The sequence below is a fragment of the Apiotrichum porosum genome, assembly GCF_003942205.1.
Source record: "Apiotrichum porosum strain DSM 27194 chromosome Unknown scaffold_22, whole genome shotgun sequence".
Taxonomy (NCBI): Eukaryota; Fungi; Basidiomycota; class Tremellomycetes; order Trichosporonales; family Trichosporonaceae; genus Apiotrichum; species Apiotrichum porosum.
In genome coordinates, this window is record NW_021167129.1 from 7,501 (window position 1) to 30,831 (window position 23,331).

General features: G+C 57.1%; 8 protein-coding genes and 1 non-coding gene across 9 annotated transcripts; 6 read left to right on the forward strand and 3 right to left on the reverse strand.

Annotated features, from left to right (window-relative positions):
- Window positions 1–1,084: 1,084 nt before the first annotated feature.
- EHS24_005378 (uncharacterized protein) lies at window positions 1,085–1,669 on the forward strand (the record flags this gene model as incomplete). Its single annotated transcript, XM_028620904.1, has 1 exon — window positions 1,085–1,669. The coding sequence occupies one exon, from the start codon at window positions 1,085–1,087 to the stop codon at window positions 1,667–1,669; it is 585 nt and encodes a 194-aa protein (XP_028471779.1).
- Window positions 1,670–2,129: 460 nt separating this feature from the next.
- On the forward strand, window positions 2,130–2,453 carry EHS24_005379 (uncharacterized protein; the record flags this gene model as incomplete). Its single annotated transcript, XM_028620905.1, has 1 exon — window positions 2,130–2,453. The coding sequence occupies one exon, from the start codon at window positions 2,130–2,132 to the stop codon at window positions 2,451–2,453; it is 324 nt and encodes a 107-aa protein (XP_028471780.1).
- A 2,383-nt stretch (window positions 2,454–4,836) lies between these two features.
- Window positions 4,837–6,803, reverse strand: EHS24_005380 (uncharacterized protein; the record flags this gene model as incomplete). The annotated part of the gene is made up of 7 exons (XM_028620906.1): window positions 4,837–4,841; window positions 4,884–5,091; window positions 5,140–5,233; window positions 5,286–5,458; window positions 5,501–6,043; window positions 6,094–6,281; window positions 6,371–6,803. 7 exons carry the CDS (start codon window positions 6,801–6,803, stop codon window positions 4,837–4,839), a joined length of 1,644 nt encoding a protein of 547 aa, XP_028471781.1.
- A 678-nt stretch (window positions 6,804–7,481) lies between these two features.
- On the forward strand, window positions 7,482–9,179 carry EHS24_005381 (uncharacterized protein; the record flags this gene model as incomplete). Its single annotated transcript, XM_028620907.1, has 8 exons — window positions 7,482–7,591; window positions 7,636–7,710; window positions 7,766–7,976; window positions 8,024–8,160; window positions 8,216–8,386; window positions 8,425–8,504; window positions 8,547–8,642; window positions 8,695–9,179. 8 exons carry the CDS (start codon window positions 7,482–7,484, stop codon window positions 9,177–9,179), a joined length of 1,365 nt encoding a protein of 454 aa, XP_028471782.1.
- A 246-nt stretch (window positions 9,180–9,425) lies between these two features.
- On the forward strand, window positions 9,426–10,593 carry EHS24_005382 (uncharacterized protein; the record flags this gene model as incomplete). The annotated part of the gene is made up of 4 exons (XM_028620908.1): window positions 9,426–9,787; window positions 9,838–9,963; window positions 10,001–10,350; window positions 10,397–10,593. 4 exons carry the CDS (start codon window positions 9,426–9,428, stop codon window positions 10,591–10,593), a joined length of 1,035 nt encoding a protein of 344 aa, XP_028471783.1.
- Window positions 10,594–10,916: 323 nt separating this feature from the next.
- On the forward strand, window positions 10,917–12,641 carry EHS24_005383 (uncharacterized protein; the record flags this gene model as incomplete). The annotated part of the gene is made up of 1 exon (XM_028620909.1): window positions 10,917–12,641. One exon carries the CDS (start codon window positions 10,917–10,919, stop codon window positions 12,639–12,641), a length of 1,725 nt encoding a protein of 574 aa, XP_028471784.1.
- A 536-nt stretch (window positions 12,642–13,177) lies between these two features.
- On the forward strand, window positions 13,178–13,295 carry EHS24_005384. Its single transcript has one exon. It is a non-coding gene; the product is annotated as a tRNA-Gln (tRNA).
- An 825-nt stretch (window positions 13,296–14,120) lies between these two features.
- EHS24_005385 (uncharacterized protein) lies at window positions 14,121–16,431 on the reverse strand (the record flags this gene model as incomplete). The annotated part of the gene is made up of 7 exons (XM_028620910.1): window positions 14,121–14,124; window positions 14,265–14,626; window positions 14,693–14,758; window positions 14,797–15,225; window positions 15,275–15,676; window positions 15,773–15,999; window positions 16,122–16,431. The coding sequence occupies 7 exons, from the start codon at window positions 16,429–16,431 to the stop codon at window positions 14,121–14,123; spliced, it is 1,800 nt and encodes a 599-aa protein (XP_028471785.1).
- A 308-nt stretch (window positions 16,432–16,739) lies between these two features.
- On the reverse strand, window positions 16,740–22,290 carry EHS24_005386 (uncharacterized protein; the record flags this gene model as incomplete). Its single annotated transcript, XM_028620911.1, has 8 exons — window positions 16,740–16,831; window positions 16,885–17,487; window positions 17,527–17,589; window positions 17,628–18,125; window positions 18,164–21,042; window positions 21,083–21,342; window positions 21,384–22,085; window positions 22,228–22,290. 8 exons carry the CDS (start codon window positions 22,288–22,290, stop codon window positions 16,740–16,742), a joined length of 5,160 nt encoding a protein of 1,719 aa, XP_028471786.1.
- Between the last annotated feature and the right edge of the window lie 1,041 nt (window positions 22,291–23,331).

Below are 23,331 nucleotides of genomic sequence, written 5' to 3' on the forward strand. Positions count from 1 at the left end.
ACTTTCACGGAACACACAGCGGTTATTATTACATGCATTTCCTCCTACTACAGTAGCTTCTGTCTTGTAAACCCAGGCACAAAACGGTCAGCAATCTATGCCACACTGCCCATGTTCCATCCTTCCACAGACCGAGGCTTGCAGCATATACCCCCCAGCCCGAGGTCACCAGCTCGTAACCTCAAGCCTTTTGAGAACTGGGAACCACAACGGCCCGCCATCGCCTTCCACTCTCCCAACCTGCTCATGCTGAGGCTGGCTGGTCTGGAAAATAAATGGCGCACCGCCGCCTTCTGTATCTCATGACGTTCTTCTCTCTTACTCGCCGACCAGACAATGGTCGCTTACTGCCAGTAGCTCGTTGCAGCCCGGTCACATCATCCGACCACTGACATCAGCCTACAGTATACAGTAGCACAAGTCGCCGACGCGATGCCACCACCGCTGCCACTTGTGCTTCGGCCAAGTGAGAAGGACTTCCAGTATAACCAACTTGCCCAAGCCCTTCTCGTCACTCATGATGCTATACGCCGTCCTAGTGCTCACGGCCTGGACTCCACAGCGCCATTGGGCCTCTCTCACACACGACACCACCCAAAGCTCAAATGCCTGCCGCAGCCTTCCTACAAGCCATGGGCCATCATGGCATCTCATCCGGATTACCGCATGCCCAGTCATTGGCGACACCGACCCTCTTCCATTAGTGTCCACCTTCCCCGTGTCGATGGAAACCCACAACAATCAGCGCTCCACTAACGTCTGCCACGTCCTTCACAACACCATATCATCATTCCTTAGAGAGCACGCTCCAGCCTCCTTCGTTCTTACACAGCCAGCATCTCCCACTACAACTACATCTACCGCTGCCTCACCCATCAATCGCTCGTCTCTTGGCTAGACCGACACCTACAGGCCCCTTACCCGGCTCCTCTCAACCACCACCCCCCCCCCGCCCGGCGTTTACCCAGCACATCCCCTTCCCCTTCCAGACCCTCGGCAGCCAGAACCGCTTGCGTCACGACCCGGTCGCTGCAGGCCCTGCCTACCAGCACCGCCCGCGACCACAGCAGTGTCTGCATTCCACATGTCGCGTATTGCCCCAACCGAGACATCTACCCGCCGTTACTGTGTTGACACGGCCCATCTAAGCGCCAAGACGGCCTCCACCGACTGGTCTTCACAGCCACCGGACTTTGGCACAGACACGCCTCCTTCACATCTCCATTACCTACTCAAACTCAGCACCTTCACTTCGATGATCACCAGACCGGACTTCTCTTCAACATTAGAGGAGCTCGACTTTCCGACACAATCATTTTTCCGACGCCATCGGTTTTCCGACAGGACCGACAGGACCGACAGGACCGACAACATCCGGTCCGCCACAGGAAAGGAGAAGGAACAACAAGCTGAAGACAACCGTCATCTTTCTCCCTTCCTCCCCCCCTTCACCGACGATGAACTGAACTGCCTTGCGGCAGCTTCTGGCTCACGGCGGTCAGAGGTCTCCTCCACCTCTGCATGTCGTGGAGCCCTTGCTGGCTCTACGCGAAGCGGCCCTACAATCGTCACCAATTCCACTCTGGCTTTGGGTCACGTACCCAGCCGGAGTGGGGGCCAGACGGTCATCTCAGATGGCGACCCCCTGCCTTTCCTCTATCTTGTCTAGTTTCTCACACTCCCACGACACAGCCCTACCCCCTACTAACCGGGCACGCCTAGCCGGGACCCCGTCACCGCCGTTTTGTGTGTGTCCACACACTCTGCGGCACTCCCTCGCCCACCGTCCTCGCGTCCGACTCCACCCGTTTACCCGCCCGACCGGCAGACCCCTCGGCGAACGGAGCTTCATCGTCGTCTCTAATCTGGGGCTGACGGTGAAACAGACCACTGTTCTTGGACACCGGCCACGATACTTCTCTTACCACACTTACCTACCCTACAGCTACAAACGGGGGCAAGGTCGTTTCCCCTTCTTCGATGCTAGAAGCCGACCCAACACAAACGGCATTCTTGACGACCAGCCTGCGCCCTAAAAATCCTTCGCGTCCCCCACTCTTTCTCACCCCTCTTCAGTGCCCTCTCTTTGCACTGTGCGCTTGGCTTGAGTCTCGCCCCACCCCCACATCATGCTCCCAGCGCCCGGCACCGCCTCGACCCCACGGCCCATGCGACGTTCCTCTAAGCCTCAGCCTCGACCGCGGGGCCTGGGCCACTCGACCGCGGCCACGCCCGACCCAACCATGACTATGGCATCGACCCCCCCCTCACCTCGGTTCACCCACCCATACTCCTCACTCCTCCCAGGGTGCAGTCACGGCGAGAGGTTTGGCCACCACATCCCTCTCTGGGCGTCGGCGCTCCGCGAGTCGCTCGGCCCCCACCTCCGACTCTCTGTATCTGCTCTACACCAGCGGCTGGGCCACAGGGATGGCCGCCTTCCCAACGCCTAGGACACAGCACGGTGCGCACGACAACCATCGCAGCCTACACCACTACCATGAACCTCACCCAGCACGAGTACGGGCCAATCATTGGTTACATTGAACCCCAGGCAGAGTCACGGACCCCTCCACGGGGCACGCATCTCTAGCCTTCTCTCCTCCTTCCTACTTGTGCTTATCCCCCTCTCCTCCTCCTTCCTACTTGTACTCAACCCTCTCTCCCCCTCCTTCCTATTTGTTCTTATCCCTCACCCCCCCCCCTCACCCCCCCGGACAGCTGAAGAACTCCACTTGCAGCAGACGGTCACTTCAACAGTGATTGAGCATAGTTCTGCTTCAATGAAGCGTCCTATGCGACAACGGCCCGCGGCGTGTTGCCGGTGCAGAACACTGTTAGCCTTAACACACGCAAAAAGACTCCACAATACCATGTGCCGTCGTTGCTGCGAGCAGCTTCGAGGTACTGGGGGCCCGTCTTTCGCTTCGGCGCGTTATTTTCCTTTCCTTGCCTTTCCACAACCTCTTATCTCTACCTCCACAGCACGCCTCAATGAAATGTTTCTCATCAAGTTAGGCGTTGAAACACAACCGGTTACTGCTATCCCCTATGCCTCGACCTGGTCAGCGACCCACCAACCGAACCCAATGATGAGTGGCTCAGTGAGCTGTCCCCCCACCAGCGCCCGTCCCAATCGCTCTTTTGACCTCGACACACCAGTTCCCTTCGCCTCATCCCATATTAACCTGTTGCTACCTCCACTGGTATGCCGGGACACCAGCACCAGCACCAGCACCTCAACTGCTCGTTGTCTCCGCACTCCACCTCAACCCCGGGCCCTCGCACAGCACAGCACGCACAGCATTGATCGCCACGAGCCCCAACAATCGCACCCCACAAGGAGCAGGGCGCATTCACAGCGCAAACACACAAAACAGCCACCCGCGGCCACCACAACGACACGTACGACACGACGGGGTTGCCTCCAATCATCCCTCTACAACACACTCACCAGTATCGCTGCACCGGCTAGCAGGCAATTCTTCCCGCCAGTCCCCCCCCCCCCCCCCCTACCCCCCCTTACCTCGTCCCGGCCAACACAGCCAACGCTGGGACACAGTATGGGAACGAGCACATCTAGGCGTCCGTCCACAGGACCAGCGTTACCTATGCTCAGGTTTCACCTGCGGCCTCGCTGCCCGGAAACGTCCTTCCAGCCCCCTCAACCCCAGATGCTACGGCTGCAACCCCCTCTCGCTGGGTTGGGGTACCACACACTAGCAATTCGGGCGGCACAGCAGCAGCAACCCCCCTTGGCCAGGTTGGCCCGCCCCACACTGTATCCGTGACTGCCACTACTTCTCGTTGAGTTGGCGCGCACCACTCCTACACTGTGACCGCTACCCCCGCTGTTCCCCGGCGTCGGCTCTCCGCGAGTCGCTCGGCCACCTTTGTCCTTTAGCGTCCCCTCTCCGCGAGCGGTTCCGCCGCCCCTCGGGGTCCACTCACTGCACATCTGCACGGGCATATGCGTCTTTGGCGCGGCTCCCTACACAAGCGTCGTTGGCGCAACTCCCTCCATAAGCGTCTTCGGCGCGACCTCCTCCTCGCCACATACTCGGTCACGACGCCGGCCCCGTCAGCGCGGACATTGTGGCCCCCATCGGTCGTCGGCCAAACCCATAAGCGTCTTCGGCGCGACCCCACTCGGTCACCTCACTGGCCCCGCCAGCGCGGACATAGTGGCCCCCATCGGTCATCGGCCAAACCCATAAGCGTCTTCGGCGCGATCTCCTACTTGCCACATACTCGGTCACGTCACTGGCACCGCCATCGTGGACCTTGTGGTACAGCCTTCCACAGGCTGTCATCGGTCTTTGGCCAAATCGTCTCCCTTGCGGGACGACCCCTTCGTGTACTAACCCCTACAGTCTAGCCCCGTACCCTTCTGAACTACACACATTCCCTCACGAGGCCGCCCACCACACCTTTACTATCGATGGATTCGCCACCGACCACCAAGCCACGAATTTACAAAATCACCTGCCTCCATGTCGACCACTTGGTAGTATCGCCTCCCCTCAGTGTTCTGCCACCGTCTCTCACATTCGCCACCCTTCCCGGCGTGCTCACGCATCTAGAGGTTATGGCTCTCTTCAGGCTGCATTACAAGTGTAACTGTGGCTCGGTATGGGAGCCGACAGCAATATCTTCTGGAAATAGCACTGAGCTGGCAGAGCGTGGATTTCTTCCACCACGGCTCTGCCTTCTCTCGCGCTTACATGACTGTCAGACGCTCAATCCCATATTCTTAGTTGTACACTCGAGTTTAATATGCATTGGCCAGTTGCATTTTGTTTGCTGGCGAGCAGGCTATAATCAACTTAAGCCTCACTAAACTCGCGCGACGTGAGGCACGTCGTCATTCTCCTGGGGCGTACACTGGTAGGTTGCAAACTTCCTCGCAGGTACGCGCTGGGCGAACATTTCATCAAGCTCTGCCAGGCTGCGTCCCTTTGTCTCTGGGTGGTAGTAGTAGAAGTAGACGCAACAGATGATTGACAATGCGCCAAAGATGAAAGCGCACTTGGCTCCGAGGTTTGCCTCGTTCGGATTAAAGAGGTAGGGCAATGTAAAGCTCCACATTGTCTGGATGCTAGGTCAGCAACGTCAAAGGGTGTTGGACAGAAGACTCACACCCCAGGCACCTTGCATGGCTAGGGAGAAGGCGGCGGTCTTTGTCCTCAGTCGGCTTGTACCAATCTCACTCATAGCCACGTATGCAGTTGCGCTGTTCGTTAGCTGCAATCGCAGGCAGTGAGATTGGGAGAAAGGCCCCTCACCCGATGGTCATGTTGTATCCCCAGCAGTAGATGAGAATCAAGCTGACAGTGGCCCTGTTTCCGGCAATGGTTTCAAGGCAGGCAGTTCCACCCGCAATAAAAAGGACGACAGTGAGGCCAATCAGACCCCAGAGAGACAGGCCACGACGCCCAAAGCTCTCAATGAGGAACCACTGATGTGTCAGCACTGCGCCTGTGATCGTTCCTTCACTTACCGAATTGATGTTGCCGACCATACTGAGAACCTGCTGCGTAATGCTGAGTTTGTACGACATTGCAGTGGAGTATCCGGCCAGCTGCGCATAATATGTAAAGTATCCCGCAATCCAATTAACACCCGAAAATTGTTGGATAATGAGCGGCATGCTTGCAATGATGGTGCGACGGAGGTTGGTCTTACGGAACAGTTCGGCGTACGTTACCCCCGACGATTCTTCCCGCGCCTTCTCCAGCGTATACTTGATCGTGGCCAGTGACACCTCTATCTCGGCCTCCGACTGCCCAAGCCGCTTGAGAGCCTTTATGGCCTGTGTATCCTTGTTGACTGAAATCAGCCACGTTGGAGACTCGGGCATGAACGGCCAAATGAATAGGGCGATGCCTGTGACGCCATACTGGGTGACAAAGGCCGATTTGTACGCCCATTCAGTGTCGAGTTGTCCATATGCATTGACAATAAGGGACAGCACCAGGGTGCCAACGCAAAACGAAATGCCAGCGGCGGCTGCAAAGATGCCGCGCAGCCGCACTGGTGCGATCTGCCATGTTCATTAGGGCCCCACACAGCATGTAAGCCGCGAGCACTCACCTCGACAATGTATGTCATCGCAGTTGTCATCAGAGCGCCAATAGCAAACCCGTTGACAAACTTTCCGGCAAAGAAGACGGCGTTGGGGTTGGACGTCTGGTGGGAGACGACCTCGAGAGTGATGCCGATAAACAAGATGAGATAGGTCACGAGCGTCATCCATTTCCGGCCAATCTTGTCTCCAAGGCCTGCAATTGTCAGTGTTCACGTCTCTGGTGCTGAGCATCCAGGGCTGTATCCATTGAAGGCCCACACTAGAAGGTATAGCTGAACTTACCACCACCCATGAACGTGCCAATGACCTGAGCCGCGGCTGGTCCACCGGAGTACGCCGACTGCCACTTTGCAGGCAGGACGTAGTTACTGTTGTACATGAACCCATAGTCCTGGCGAAACTTTGGAATGCCCAGTACCGTTGAGCCCGCACTCGAATCGAACGAGTTGCACGCAACCATCCAGATGCCGTACACCAACCAGACGATGGTCCATGGGTGGCGCGTCAGCGCTTGCTTGATTGTCTCTGGCGCTTCGATCCTGGTTTCGGGGATTGGTTTGGCATCGAGGTCAGCATGATTGACCTTATCGCTGCAGGCGAGGTTGTCCTTGCGTTGCTGATCAACAGACATTGGATGAAAGAGAAGTGAAGCGGGGTTGGAGAGTGCGGAGTTGGGTTCAAGTGGGCTTTTTGTATCTCGGCCACTAGTGGCCATTGTGTCCGTTTGCCGTTGACTCCACCGACCTTACGTGAGGGGTCCCCTTGGCCACCTGCACGCTCATCCTGCCCACCTTTGACTAGTGTACAACCTTATGTAGCAACGTCGGCTAACTTTGCACTGGCGACTGGCCACTGGGGAGCTTGGGCATGCGCCTAGCTAATAGCGGGCTTGGCTCAAGCTTAGCTGCAAGCTGTGCGTGTGGTGTTTTCGTCTGGGCCGGAGATGGGGGGATATAGGGCAACCTGGCTGTCGGCGCCATCGCCGCACGGACTAGGCCGTGGACGGCGCATGCCTAGTGAATGGAAGGAGTGAGGGGAAGCAGAGCAAGCCCGTGATCCCGTGACAGCAGATGCCCACCTTGCAGCGGCACGTCAGCATGTCAGTGTCAGTCTTCACATGGAGGTTGGGTTTACCTGACATCGAAAAGGGCCGGGAAACATGTCCCTTTCCCACATCGGCTTCTTGCGTTGCATGTTGGTATGGGGTGACCGCAGTGACCAGCGGGGCCAGGCTGATCAGCGGTCAAGTCGGCGTTTTCACCGACACGGCGTATCGGTCCGCACCGTCCGCCGGATAAAGTGACACACGATCCAACGATGGGGGTGTAGTCCTTCCTCCTGCCCACATTCTTCCTCCCATCTCAGTGTCATCCGGTACTCCAACTGTGACGACATGGCACATATCTGGGCAACTCACCGCGCACCCAACTACGAGCGCTTCGCCGAGCGAGAGAAGCCGAACTGGTTCAAGGATGCCAAGCTCGGTATCTTTGTGCACTGGGGGTGAGTCTTGACGTTGATGGCCACCAGCCTTAACTGACAAGCAGGCCATACTCTGTTCCGGCATGGGCCGAGCCGACCGGCGAGCTTGGCAAGATTGACACAGTTGAACCTGAACAAGTGTACGTGCATCTTTCGGCTCGTGCTTATCAGCTCTTTCTCTGACTCTCCCGCCAGACACAAACACAACCCGTACGCAGAGTGGTACTTCAACACCATGCGCTTCCCCGATGGCCCGACCGCCGAGCACCACAGGAAAGTGTACAACGATGCCCCGTACGATGATTTCCTGGACACCTGGAAAGCAAAGGACTTTGACGCAGACAAGCTGGTGAGGATGTTCAAGCGTGCGGGGGCCAGGTATGTCGTCCCCGTGTCGAAGCACCATGTGAGTTGGATCCAGTACCACACCTCTGTATTTGCTGACGAGCTCAGGATGGTGTGACCTTGTGGGACGCACCTGGTACTGGCGAGCGTAACACTGTTCACCGCGGACCAAAGCGCGACCTCATCGACGAGTGGGCCCAGGCGTGCAAGAAGGAGGACGTCAAGTTTGGTGTCTACTACTCGACGTGAGTGATGGACATTGGGTCTGCCTCAGCATGGCGAACTAACATAGCCTTGCAGCGGTATCGACTGGCATGTATGGCCGACAGCTGAACCGTACCACGTCAACAACCAGATCCGGGCAGGCATCAACGACCATGAGTACAACGAGTACGCGTGGAGGCACTGTCACGATCTCATTGAGAAGTACAAGCCATTCATGCTCTGGGGTGACATTGACTGGCCCAAGGCGTGAGTCTGGCACATATGAAGTTGTGTTGACGACTCAGCGGTGTCGCTCCAGGAAAATACAGCGTGGAAGCTCTGTTGGACGAGCTGTACACTGCCAATCCGGAGGCAGTCGTTAATGGTAGGCTATACCTGTCTCGCACGCAACTGGCTGATGATCTAGACCGCTTTGGTGACACACACTGGGACTTCCAGACGGTCGAATACGGCTTGGGAGAACCACCCAAAGACACTCAGATGTGGCAATTCACTCGTGGTAGTGAGTCGTACTTCAACTTCAGCACATGACCACACTGACTCACACCTCTTAGTCGGACTATCGTTTGGGTACAACCAGGTGGAGGACGAGTCACATTCGCTGAGTGGGCTGGACGTTCTGCGCCTGCTTATCGATGTGTGCTCGAGCGGCGGTGATCTGTTGCTGAACGTGGGACCCGACGCCGACGGTAACATTCCACCTGTCCAGATGCGCTGCCTCGAAGCTCTGGGGGACTGGATGGACGTGAATGGCGAGGCAATCTATGGCACCAGCAAAGTCGATGCTGAGATTGCTACTCCTCATGGCAAGACAGAAGGTGAATGGGTCCGGTGGACGCGCAAGGGCGACCGCCTGTTTGCGTTTGTGGATGGAACCGAAGGAGAGGTCACGCTGCCCGTCAAACTCGACAGGGTGGACATGACTGCTGCTAAGCTCCTCAACGGCGATCAGGTCGACGTCCAAAGCGGTGGGGTGGTGGATGTCTCCAAGTTGCCTACCCAACTACGACCTGCGTGCATCGAGTTTAGAATTCGCTAGAACATGTTCATATGAAAGCAAGTTGCTCCGTTGTGCACACCATCCCAGGCTGCCTCGGCGCATCGCTTGGGGATGTCGGTGATATCCGACGGTTGGTGCCTCCGGCTATTGACCGATGACGACATCCGTTGCCAGAACAACGCCTTGAGACAGGCATTGAGTCTCATTCCATGGACTTCTGTATTGTTCATTCCATTCCGGACTGTGCTGTTTCTCTCATCTACACTCACGCTCATCATCACTATCATGTCGCTTCCCACCCGCCGCCAAGTCTGGATCCTCGCCAACCCGCCCTCTGGCCCGATCCAGCCAGACACCTTCCGCCTTGAAGAAGCTGCACTCCCAGAGGTCAAGGACGGCGAGGTCCTGATCCAGGTCGACTACCTCTCCAATGACCCCGCTCAGCGTGGTATGATCCAAGCTGGTGCCGACCCCAAGCGCGCCTACCGTCCACCCCTCACTGCCGGTCAGCCGATGGGCGGCACCGCCGTGGGCAAGGTGCTCGCCTCCAAGTCTCAAAAGTACGCCGCTGGCGACGTTGTGACGGGCCGCTTTGGCTGGACCGACTATGACGTTATTCCCGACTCGCAGATTGACGGCCGCGCAGTGTAAGTTACTGTGCGTTTCAAGGCTACTATAGCTGACAAACACAAGCGAGCTCCCTGGCAAGCCGTATGCGTCGCTCTCCCCCCCTGGGCATGACGAGCGTCACCGCATACCAAGGCATCTTTGACATTCTCAACGTCAAGCCCGAGCATGTCGTTGTCATCAGTGGAGCTGCTGGGTGCGTACATCGGTATTACGATGCAAGCTGACGTCAGTGCGGTCGGGTCCGTCGCAGTGCAACTCGCCAAGAAGGTGGTTGGCGCCAAGCGCGTCGTCGGCATCGCTGGCGGCAAGGAAAAGTGCGACTGGGTCGTTTCGCTTGGTGCCGACGCGTGTGTCGACTACAAGAGTCCCACCTTTGGCGCAGACCTCAAGACCGCTCTCCAGGATGATGACGTTGACCGCTACTTTGACAACGTCGGTGGTGTCGTATTTGACACGCTCCTCACCGTCATGAGGACAAAGAGCAAGATTGGAGTCTGTGGCCAGATCTCGTCCTACAACGGCGTCGTGACACCCTTCCCGCGTTTCGGCGAGGTCATTAAGAACCGTCTTACCATTGAGGGTGAGCACAGTGCAACTTGTCAAGGCGATGCTGACTTGTGGCTCAGGCTTCCTCGTGCTCGACTTTCTCAAGGAGTGGCCGGCCGCCGTCGCCGACCTTGCCAAGTGGGTCAAAGAGGGCAAGCTCAGCACAACCGAGTCGGAAACGGTCGTCGACGCGTCGCTGGCCGATGTTCCCGAAGTTTGGCAGAGGCTCTTCAAGGGCGAGAACCGTGGAAAGCTCGTTACAAAGATTGCCCACTGAGGGACAGAAAAGCGGAAGATGGAAGACGTACGGATGTATGGTGATGGTATGAAGTCAATGTGGCCAGGGTTAGCGGCGCCTGGGTTGTCGGAGATCGCCGGTGGGCTTTGGGTTTTAGTGGCCATGTGGTCCATGTGGTCGATTCTGTCTTCCGCACTTGCATTCTCCATTGGCCATTTTGAGGAGCGAGCAAGATGATTGCGGCGTGCTAACCGACGCTAAGTCCGGGAACGTTACACGCAGCACGACACATAAGAACGCAGCGCAGCATGTAACGAAGCAAGGGCAGGAACAGCACGACCGTCACCCAAAGCCGACATACAATGGTGAACAAGTTTGGCCAGTTTGTCTTGGGCCTTTTGGGCACGAACGTTGCGTCCAAGTTCTCGATCACAGTTGGCAGCCTCGGCTCTTGGACGTACCCGGACGACACGGCGGCCGCGTCGTTTATCGATAAAGACGGCACATACTATTTCCAGCAGTCCGACGGCGAATACGCTCCGACGGCGACGCGCGTCTGGAGCTTCTTCACGGGCTTCAACATTGACGATGCCAAACTATCGCCTCTGACCCACTCCGTCAACCCGAATAACCCGCTCGACTCCAACGGTAACACCACCTGGCGATGCAACAATTCACCCACAGGCCGCGAGTCGACATACGCGCCCAACGGGCCTGCGAGTGCGATGCACTATTCGCAACGCAACTTCTGCGATCTCATGGGTGTCTGGATTGACCCAGACACTGGCGACTGGCATGGTCTCGTCCACAACGAGTTTACACCACAGCCTTTCGGTGACAACTTGCACTACGACGCGATTGACTACACGGTGTCCCAGGACCAGGGCAAGACGTGGAACATCTCTCACCACATCATTACGTCGCCGTACCCCACTGTTCGTGGTGACAACAAGACCTTCCCTCACGAGACGTATTACTACGGCGACGGTGACCCGCGTCTCATCGTTGACGTCGCTGGTGGCTACTTCTATGCTACGTACGGATCGCGCGTCATCAGCAAGGGCGAGGGTGGGTGGTGGACGACATACTACACGCACGCAGCGCGCGCTCCACTGTCAGGAAAACTCGCCAGGGGTTGGCAAAAATGGTACGCTGGCAGCTGGTCCGAGCCCGGCATTGGTGGCAAGGAGAGCAACATTGTGCCCGTGTCCGACGACAACCAGAACGGCTACACGGCCCCGGAGGACGAGTACTCGCCCCTCACGCCGGGCACCGCGCCCGAGCAGATCGCCGCGGGCAAGATGCCCCCAACTTCGGCTCTGTTCTGGATGGATGTCAGCTACAACGCATACCTGGGCTTGTGGATTGGCGAGCCCAACAACCTCATTACGACGACGACCACACCACAAGAGTTTTATGCAACAGACGACTTGTCAACTCAAAAGTGGACACTGATCGGCGACACTGGGGACGCCTACCTGACCAAGTCAGCGTACCGCTTCCTGCTCGACGATGTGAGCAAGAGCAGCTCTACGATTATCGGCAAGAACTTCCGTGCATACTGCTCGTATGGATGCTCGACTGGCAACAGCGAGTTTGTCCACCTTGCCATTGATGGTGCCGCAGCTGTGCCCGTGGACACTTCGAAGCGGTACGTCATCCGCGCAGGTGGGCAGGCGCTGGACAATGACCACGGGGTCGCCACATCGACGCACCAGGGCACGCAGTGGACCTTTGCTGCTACTGGTGATGGCGCATACACAATCATTTCAGTGGCGGGTGCGCTGGGTGTGTCATCACAGTCGACCAAGTCGCGAGCATGGGGTTCGTCTCTCTCCATTGGCGTCGCTACCGGTGACATTGGACAACAGTGGTGGGTGCTCCCTGACCGCTCAGGTGACGGCAGCACCGGGACTGGCGAGTTCCGCATCGTCAACCGATTCTCAGGCCTGTACCTTGCCCTCTCGGGCGACAAGGACCGTCTCGCCGAGGCCACCCCAGGCCGATCGTGGACTGATAAGTCGGGTTCAAAGGTTGGCGGAGGACGCAGGCCTGACGAGCAGACCCTCACTTTGGTCGCCGTGTAGGAAGTCTCCTTACAAAAGTCAACGATCGAAGAAATAAGCCATGCATATGAACAAGTGTAGCTTGCTGGCTGTCGCGAGAAGGAGCCTCCGTTATTGACGTTGTGGTCCCATCCAGGCCGCCTGCCAGCTGCCACCGCCCACGGGCCCGGGTGGCGGCTATTCGGCAACCACCGGTGATCACGTGATTGAAACCATGCGTTCGGTCATTTCACACAGTGAGGAGCGGCCATTTTTGAAATTACGTAATATTGTTTTTGGCCTCACTTTGTGGTGACACCAGAATCGCCCCGATGCTGCTTCTGCTTCATTCATCGTTTCTGAGCCTCCTCTGTCGCGCCCAGCCCCGCGCATGTGTGTACATGGGCACCTTTGTAGACGTGTATACATCACTACCATCTTGTGAAACATTTTAAGCCGGCCAGGAGCTAATCGTCCGCCGCAAACCTCACGAAACTTGTTCTTCTTGTCCGTCTTCCAACCCGATCCGCCAGATGTCCCTGCTGACCATAGCGAGAACAGCGATCTATCCTTCAGTGGGTTTAATCGTATAACGGTCAGTACTCCAGATTTTGAATTGCAATTTCGTGTTCCTTCAAGCAAGGCATTCGAGATCTCTTCCTTCTGGCGATCTGGGTTCGATTCCCAGTTAGACCTTCCTTTTGGCCTTTTGGGCAACCACAGCGACCCGGGAATGCAATGAGGCAAGCAATATGTGCAGTTCCTAGGGTGCAGGACATGATTCCCAAGTTGTTTGGGCTCTACGGGTGCTATGGATGGCTGCGGAAACGAACCAGAATTGAGTTGGGCGGTGGAACGTAGGACAGCGGAAGTGGATTCGTCTACATGGGTCTATCCAGGTGTGCATGTGTGTGGTAAGTGCAGCGCTATTTCGTAAAAGGAAACTGTTGGGTACAGCTACCAAGTATCATGGCACTGCTTCATGTCAATGAGGTGCCGGGAAGACAGGAGAGGAAATTGTTGGAAAACTGTGGGAAATGCCGTCAGTGCTGCGTGCGGTTCAGGCTGATGAGAGAATCTCGAGTATCTTTTGACGGACTCCAACCTACGTTGGGTGCTCACATGGTTATAAACCTTCCACTAGAACCGTAGTATGGCCAGCTTGGTCTTAATGGGAAAGTTGTAGCCATGCGAGGTGACGGAGTTCCACCCAGAAGCCATATTTGTTTTCCCGCACATCTCTATCACTAGACACACCTCGTGACCTGGACCTATGCGTACCCTCTTATGGGGCCCATATGCGACCATCAGTTCAGACCAGCAGTTCAGACACCCCACGAAACTCACAAAAAAACCGGCACCACCACATTTTGTTGGCGAATTTGCTTCCGTGCTGTCTACGGAGCCGTCAGACCACCTGATGTTCTCTGTCCACCGAATCAATCTACTTCACTACAACGTGGCGAGTAAGGTATGTAATCGCACTAATCGCACTGATCGAACTGACTGAACCATGGCCCCTTACCTGCTCCCCACGGCATGGAAGGTATAATGGATGTCGGCGTCGCATCTCATCAAGCGCCAGGCCCCAAACTACTGATCACAGCCATTTACAATGCTACAAGACGGTATTTACCACTTGTAGGTGAAACCAGCAGCCTATACCTCTCCGTCGGGTTCGAGGCGGTGCTTGTCCAGCACCAGAACCGGCCCCACCATTGGCGCAGGCTAGCGCCCTTGAGCTTGTGACCGTGTAGGCCGTTTGCCGTGTCGTACACCTCCTGGTTGAGGGTAAACAAAAATTGGTCACCGTCAAAGACATACACCTCGCCGCTCGCCGCGGTGTCGTTAACGGAACAAATTTTGTAGGTGAGGCGGCGACCGACGAGCTTGCCGTACTGCCTCCTAGTACCAATGGGAAAGTAGAGGCGCACACCGCCTGCGAGCTTCTCATCCTTGATACCGAGTGCTTCGCGGACATGGTCACAAACTATTGGTGCAACAGTGAGGAGGAGGTATCCCTCGGTCTTGGGAGAGTCAGTGCCTGAAACCCTTCTCTGCATTGTCAGTTGGGATGCAGCGCCCGAACTCACAGTCCAACCACACACGAAACGAGAGAGCTTGTTGTCCCAGTAAGACGAGCGAGTCTGGTCGAGGCACTGCTATATCAGCGGCTGAGTGGGATGGTGAGGCTCACGTGCTTATTGTCAGTCTCGAACTTGGCCGGGTCCTTGGTGCGGTTGAACTCTGCCAAAGTGATCGTGGCGCCCTTGTCCAGACCCAGGAGTTCGGCGCGGCGCCGGGGCATAATGGCGGCAGACTTGAGACCAGCATCACGGCCGGTCTCGGAGTCGTAAGGGTTACCCGTGGCGAGGGCCTGTGCCATGTTCAACGAGCACACCTTAGGAACGGCAGTGATGACGCCGAGCTCCTTGGCAAACACATTGATCGGCTCGCTCTTGTTGCGGAAGAAGCCGGTGAGGAGAATAAAGACGGCCTCGACTGCCTTGATGTACGCGTCGCGGAGGCGGTACTTGGCCTTCTTGGAGGATTGCCGAGCGGTAACCTCGTCCAGTCGGCGTTCCGTGGTAACCCAAAGCATGTAGTAGGGGTGGCCGGCGCCGGCCTGGGGAAGTCAGCACCATAGAAACGAGCACGCACCACCACCCACTCACCTTGTGGCCGTAGCGGTAGTCCTTCGACCTCTTCTTCTTGCGGTACTTTGGCCAGCCGTGTTGGGCAACACGTTTGGCCATGCCCTTGAGGCGGCGCTTGGACTTGTTGATGTACTGGGCCTGGCGGCCGTGCGCTGAACCAAGGTATTTGCGGCCGTTGGGGTCGAGGTAGATGCCAGGAATGTTGCACCTTTCCGACTGGTCGACAATGGGGCCCTTGAGGGTGGGGTCACCCGTCAGGTCGAGGTCGCCAGTGTCGGCCAGCTTCTCAACGACAGCCCGGCCTTGGAAGAGAGAGGGGTCGAGGATGTCGGCGACCAAACTTGCAGGCGTGAAAGCAGCGTTGAGAGCCGCATAGCCCGCCTTGTTCATGTGGCATTGGGCCGCCGCTCTCAGCACAGCCTAGCAGCCTTAGTCACGTTCGCCAGCGAGTACACGCACTAGAAGTGGCGCGCAGAGTCAGCGTCTACCCACGATTGCACTCAGAAGAAGGCTCACCGTTGAGTGCTTGACCTTGCGCTGGCCGATGGTAAACCCATGGTATGGGTAGGCGGCCGCCGTTATCCTTGACGACGACGGGGGGTTGGTGCTGAGGGCAGCCGATGAGGTGGCCCGCTTGGGAGAAGCGAACTCAGCCTCGATATCACGGTCGTCGGGCCCCCAGGTTGCACCGGAATCGCCGTCGACGTCTTCCAATTCCCACTCTGACTCCCACTCTGACTCCACTCCGACTCAGAGTCGATGTCGGAGGACTCGTAACCCGGCTGAAAGTCGGACTCGGGCGCCCACATCAGCAAACCGTCTCAGCTTCCATTTCATGGACGTGTTCAAGAACAAGTTGACTCACCTGGACCTTGGAGGTGTCCCCCGACACCTGGCGGACGAGATTGGAGGAAGAGGAGGCAGGAGAGGGGGGCAGAGGAGGACGAGCTGATGGAACGGGCCATGATCTGCAGTTCGGCGAGATAGCGGCAAGCGGGGGCCTTGTTGCTGAGATTAGGCGACTTGGTGCGCGAGGGCGAGGACGCGAGCTCGGGGCGCTTCTCGTCAATGGTGAACAGTGGCGGGGTCGCGTCAATGGTGCGCATCGCCTTGCGGCGGACGCTGATGGCGGAAGCCTTGTCCTTTTTCTTCTCGGGTTTGGGTATGCTGACCATGGATGATGGGAGTTGGAGATTGGAGGAGACGGAAGGAGGGAAGACACCGCGGCTCAAGACATCCAAGAGGTTACGTGTGTACCGAGTGATCGCCACTCCAGGCCACAGTCTCACGCGTCAATCGAAGCACGTGACACGCGTCTCCCGTCCCACACTGCCGTCCCCCAGGTGCTATGTATTCATACGACCGTCCTCTGCTAGTAGCCCCATGCATCTCCCACACATAGAGCATACAGTAATCCGTGCATCATGCAAAGCTGTTACAACATTGGAAGCATGCTAAGGGGACGGGAAATGCCTTGGAAGGGTTATGCCTCGGCGTCTGCGTTCTCGCGGCGGGCCTGGACCGCGGTGCGCATCTTGTCCAAAAGCTCGGGCAGACGATATGGTTTCGTAACCACTGGTCGTTAGCGCTCCTCGCTGTCCATGGCTACACTCTGAACATCAACTCACCATCATCCATGCCGGCCAGACGTGCATTCTCCATCTGCCCGGGACGGGCATTGCCAGTCAACGCAATGACGATCTGGGGCTGGATCTTGCCCGACGCCTCGTCCTCGCGCACGTGGCGGACGGCAGTGAGACCGTCCATAACGGGCATCTCAATGTCCATGAGGACAACATCGAAGGGGGGGTTGTCCGGGTCAGTAGCGGATGGCTGGGAGGCGTAGATGCGATCCAGTGCCTGTTGACCGTCGTCTGCCGTCTGGCAGGTCAAACCAGCCTTTCGGATCTGACGCTTGAGGACCGTCTGGTTGATAAGGTTGTCATCAACGATGAGAACATGTAATGTTGATGGCAGTCCTGCGGGAGCAGTCGCCAGCGACGATGTGGGCGGTGCATGTCGGGGTGTGAGGCCTGCAGAACCAATCGGTTGGCTGAGAGGCCACACCCTCTTGGCGTCCATTGAGAGATCGAGCTCTTCCACCTGCTTGCGGATGACATTGACTGGTGAGCTCGGGGCAGTTGTATGAGTTTTAATCCAGAATCGGAATGTGCTGCCCGCGCCATCCACGCTCAGCACCTCGATGTTGCCACGGCAGAGCTCGGTGATCTCTGACAACGTCAGCGCCAAGGCATAACCTGGTGACTCACTTTTGCAGATGAATAATCCGAGACCAGATCCGCCGTATGCCGTGTGAATCATGACCTTGCCCTCTGTTTCATTAGCATCCAGCGTCGACCATGCCACTCACGTCGGAAGCGTTTGAACAAGTTTTCTGCCTCGCTCCGGTTCATGCCAGGACCCGTGTCGCGCACGCTGACGAAGAGGTACACTGGCGTTCCTTCCGGGACCTGTGCTGGGGGACGTGCACTGGCATTCTCTGGGAATTCGCACGTTCCGAGGGCCGGAGGGATCCATGCGACATCGTAATGGACAAAGATCTGACGAAGCTCGGAATAGGTCGTGAAGCGAATGGCATTGGTGACTAGGTTGGTGACGACTTGCCCAAGCCGTACCGGGTCGGTCTTGACCGATTTGATACCCATGGCCTCGAACGACGGGCCAAAGTCGAGGTTGATGTCAATCTTCTTGAAACGCGCCTCGCTAGCGAACACGCCGAGGACCTTGTGCGCCTCGGCCTGCACGTCGATGTCGATCTCGTGCAGACTCAGCATGTCGAGTTGAATACGCGCCAGCGACAACACATCTCCCGCAATGCGCTCCTGGACCAAACCACACTGGTGGATGCCTTGCAATGTCAGCGGCGATATTGTAACCATTACTCACTTTCGAGTGCCAAAATGTCCTCTTCCAGCTCTTGAAGATTCTCGGGAGTAGGGTGGAAACCCTCGGGCCCCATAAGCTGTAGCTCCCTCCTGAGGCAGACGAGATTCTCGAGAACCAAGGACGAGCAGTGCAGAATCGCCGAGACTGGTGTGCGGATCTCATGCGATGTGAGGTCGACAAGTAGCTCCTGCTGGTGTTTGCTCTCTTCCGCCTCGACGCGACGACGTTCGGCTTCCAAAAGCTTCTCCTCTTGGTAGGTAATGTCGGTCACGCAGCCGATGATGCCCGACATGCCAGGCCTGACTTGGTCGAGACGGATGAAAACACCAGACATGATGCGGCCGTTCCGCCACTTCCACTCGGCATGAGTCGTCTTGCGGCTACCGGCGACTGTGTCCGCCCATAGTGGTACGATACGTGACTCCGTCTCGTCGTCAACATAATCGGTCCAGTCTGTGAACATTTCGTTTAGCGACATGCCGCCCATTTCACGGAAAGCCTGGTTGGCGTAGGTGACTACGCCGTGTTTGTCGGCTCGCATAATGCCAGTTGGGCAGTGGTCGGAGAGCACAGCCAACTCTTGCTCGCGTTGCGCGAACAGGGTCTCCAAAGTGGCGCGCTTCTTGCCCATCTGCATATGCAAGTTGACACGCAGTAGCAGTTCCTTGGGCTTGAACGGTTTGTTCAGGAAGTCTTCTGCACCAGCCATCAGCGCGCTGAGTTGGGCCTCTCCGTCATCGGCGGAACTGGACAGGAACACGACAGGTATCATGCGTGTAGCCTGGTCGCTTCGGAGTTCTTGCAAGAACTGTTCACCAGACATCTGTGGCGAGGACATGTCGGCGAGAATGAGGTTGGGGAGGGACTGTTTCGCAAGCTGTAGGGCCTCCAAGGCACTTGCGGTCTCGACAACTCGGCAGAGCGGCTCAAAGAGACCTTTGATGTAGTCGCGGATCTCGTGGTTGTCATCCACCAGAAGTAGCTGATCGGATTCCTCGAACATGAGGCCCTCGGCAAACGAGTACACGTTGCTCTGATTGGACGACTCGCCGCTGTGGCTGCTGTGGTCGTCGTCGTCCACCATCACGCGTAGTATGTCCTTGGCCATCTCACGACCGTATGATCCGAACGGAGTGTCAAGCGGCGCGTCCTCCTCTTCTGGCGACTCGTGACGCAACGGCAGACGCGAGATGACAGCCGATCCTTTGCCAACACCGATGTCCTCGGCGCACGTGCGGCGAACCATAAGGGAGCCGCCATGGAGTAGAAGTAGCTTATTGGCAAGGACAAGACCTAGTCCCAGCCCTGCTGTTGTCGGATCCGATGCAGCGCCTCCGTCGACAACGTTGTGTTCGGCGGCAAACTCGACCTCTGGTAACACGGACGTCGTGAAGATCGCGATATCTGCCTGTTCCGACGTGTATGACACACGCACAGTTATTGTACCGTTCTTGCTCGCTTTAATAGTGCTGCTGATGAGGTTGGACAATACCGTTTCAATGATTAGCGGGTCAAAAACAATAAACCCGGCGTATGGCTCAATCTCAACGCGGAAGTCAATGCGAAGCCGCTCGACAGGCTGCCGGAACAAGTCGGTAAGGCTGGTGATGAACTTGGCCAAATCAAGGGGCACAAATTGGGGCCGTACGGCGCCTTGCTCCACGCGACCAAAGAAGAGCAGGGACGAAACAAGCTGCTGAAGCCGGTACACGTTCCGCTGAGCGATCTTGAGCGTGTGTCGCTGTCGATAGCTGAGCTCAGACATCAGGAGCTCATCCAATGGACCTGCGATGAGGGTGATGGGTGAACGGAGTTCAAGGGCAGCACTGCGAAGCCATGCCGACTTGGCTCGTTCGATGCGCTCGCTCTCGAGTTGAGCAGAGACCTGGGCTTCGAATGCTTGGACACTGGCCAGCGATGCTGTGAGATGTCCGCGCATGATGTTGATCCAGTCCTCGTATTCGGGGTCAAACGCAGCACAAACGTTGAGTCCAATAATAACGACAGCGCGAGGAGTTCTGCCGCCATCAGTGAGGATAGGAATGACCAGGGCTCGGTCTGGCAGCACATCCCATTGGCGAATCTCAAAGCCCTTTACCAGCTCGGAACAGTCGACAAGGACACAGTTACCCGTTGTAAGAGCCTTGTGAATGGGCCACGACCCCGTTTCTGGACTGGTAATGACAGGCTGCCGGCCTCCTGGGTTGTTTGATCCGAAGGACCTGACAGATGGGGCAGGAGACGATGAAAGCCAGTCGGACACGCGATCGGCGCGCTCCACGTCGGAGGTTGCCGCATATGGCGAGGTATGGGATACGGGGACTGTCAGGGACAGCTGACGCGGAACATTTGGATGGTCGTCCGGGACACCGGCTGTTTCTTCCAGGCGGATATCCACAGTGCGCGTCCCGGTCGGATCGGCAGACAAGGCTTGTTCGTTTTGCGCTGACACGCTGTAAAGAATCGCAAAGGGAAGGTCGGTGCGGTTATCGTCAATGACCTGGGCCACGGTGTGGAAGTACTCGGCGGTAGTGGTAACGGGGACAAGCGACTCGACGAGAACGCGTGACGTATCAAGTCGTCGAGAAGCAATGACCTTGTCGGTAGTGTTAAACGAAGACAAGTAGATGGCCTTTGGGCGGCCTTCGGGATCATCCTTAAGGTGGATGGGAAGCATGGACCACGTGTGGTATCGTTCCAGAAAGTGACCCCGGTCCCCTCGGAGGTAGAAGATGATTCGGTCTTCCACGTAGATGGGCTCACCCTCCATGCACCGTTCCGCTAAGCCTGACAGGATGTCCCACACGTGGAACCACACTTCACACGCAGGCCGTGCAAACGACTGTGGGTGGGGCACGAACTGAGCGTAGTGCTGGTTACTGAACTGTCAGCCGGTGTGAGGGACAGTGAATGACTTACTAGATCATGGTCTGGTTTTCTCCGAGCCAAATGGCGTCTTGAGTTGGCGAGTCGAGTACGACCTGGACCATTGTGGTGACCTCGGTTGGCCAGCCAGACAAAGGGCCCAACGGAGTCTTGGACCAATCTGTTTGCTTGAACAAATCTCGGCATTGGATCAGAGCTTGCTGTCGGCGCGCAGTGACATCAAAAACGCCAAAAGAGTCGGGTGCGCTGCGTCCTTTGCGCAAGGCTTCACGGTTGGGCTCGGATGTTGAGTTCTGTGTTATGAGTCAGTTCAGCCCAGCTGGCAACAATTCACCTCGTCTCGCAGCAGGCTTTTTGTGTTTCGCCCTGTGGCTTCCGGTTTTCGACGTGGTGTCATGGGGTCTCGGTCGCCGTATCGCCCTCCAGGTGACTTGCTCTGCATGCCAGCAGCGAGTCCTTTCTGGGCTATAGCTGACGGCGTCTGCAACGAGCCCACAGCCGTTGTTCCAGCCATCTGAGTTATCTGCACGGATGTGATGACAACGAACGCGTAGGGGCATGTGCCAAAGCACGGGGCCGAAGTGGGGATGACATGTCGCGTCTTGACCAGGTGGAGAGTGACGTGTTGTCGGGGGAGTGACAACTTGCAGGTGTTGTCCTTTGTCGAGTCGCTCTGCACCCAGCTTTCAAACGCGACCAGGGCGTGTGGCTCCACAATGTCACGAAAGTAGCAGCCATCCGACAGGTTGGTCCACGCGTCATTTGCCCAGACGAGGAGATGAGGTGCATACGCTGGCATCGGAGCATGCACAAAGTCGAGGTCCCGGTGGAGCGGGGGTGAAGCTGTGTGCAGGTCACGGTTGCCATTTACAGCGTCAAGGTGGGCGAGGAGAGGGGGCGAGATTCTGGGTGTTGGTAAACCTGGGACGTTGGCGTCCTGCAGATCAGTCTCCAAGCTAGCAGATGATTCTCTGCGCATATCATTGTGGCCTGGCGCAGCTCTAATGCGAAGGACAAAGGCGGGAAATGGATACGCCTGTGATGGTCAGTGCTCGGCACATGGTTGGTGGAGGGGAAGCAAAGGGAACCAAACACCGTGCCGGTGGGATCAACATCGAGACTGCAGGCGGGCGGTGGTGGCGACACATGACCCCCGGCAGTCAAAAGAGGACACTCACCTTGAGAAAGGCGATGGGGATGGCATGGGCTTCGACCTCGACTGAGCGAGGAACAGGTACCATCACGGTGGCAAGGGCAGGAGCTGATTGACTGCGGCGGCCAAGCCTAGCAGAGTGTTGAAGGAATGGTGGGCGATGGTGCCGCCGTAGGCAGAGGCGATCCGGGGGGTGTCACTGGGGGGTGGGTGTTGAGGAGGCCAGCTATGATGGCGCGAGTGTTGGGCAAGCAATGGTGGGCTTGTCAAAATGGAGGTGGCCTGTTCGAATTGTTTTGGGTGTGTGTTGTGTCAGGCTGCTTGCTATACTCGGTGCGTGCGTGCGTGCGCGTGTGTGTGTGCATGTGTGTGTGCGTGTGTTCGTTCACATACCCCGTTTTTGGGTGGGCCGCGGGTGGGCTCAATGCAAGCAAAGCAACGTCATTACGTCATTTTGCCGACATTGCGTGAGGCATGTCACACTGCAACGCTTCTCAGCTTTTGGTTCCGCCCGCGCCCCAAATGGGGCATTAGGAATACGAAAGCACAAGCATTAGTGTTTAGCACCACACACCCTTTCACGTTCTAGAATGACCCAGTGGCGGTGGAGCTCCGAGCTCTAGAGCTCTCAAGCTTTGCACGTGTCCTGCAGACAGCGCAATTAACGCAAGACATCTTCACGCCAGCTCTCCATGCGATGCTGGGGGCGCGTGCAGCACAGATGTACAGATCCAGTCCCAGCCATCCTCCCGGAAATTGTGTCACCCACCCACACCACCCGTCGGCATCGAGTAAGCTTAAAGCAGCAAGGACGGTGGGAACAGAACAATACTTCATCCCTGCTGGATTGCTTGTTACACCCACTTGCCCACTTGCCCACTGCTGCAGAGGGCACTGAGGGCCACATTGCAAACCTCCCCACATGGAAAGAAACAAGTGATACCCACAGACTTATGCACGGACAAGATCCATCCAAGAGCCATCCAAGCACGACAAGCTGTTGTGCCTGCATAGACCTTGAGGGATCTGTGGGATCCCAGTTCCTCCCGCAACAGGCGCAAGCTGGCTCGCTCTCGTTTTGCAGCTGATAAGAGGTGTGGTGACATCCGCTGGCTGCGCAGAGGGTACG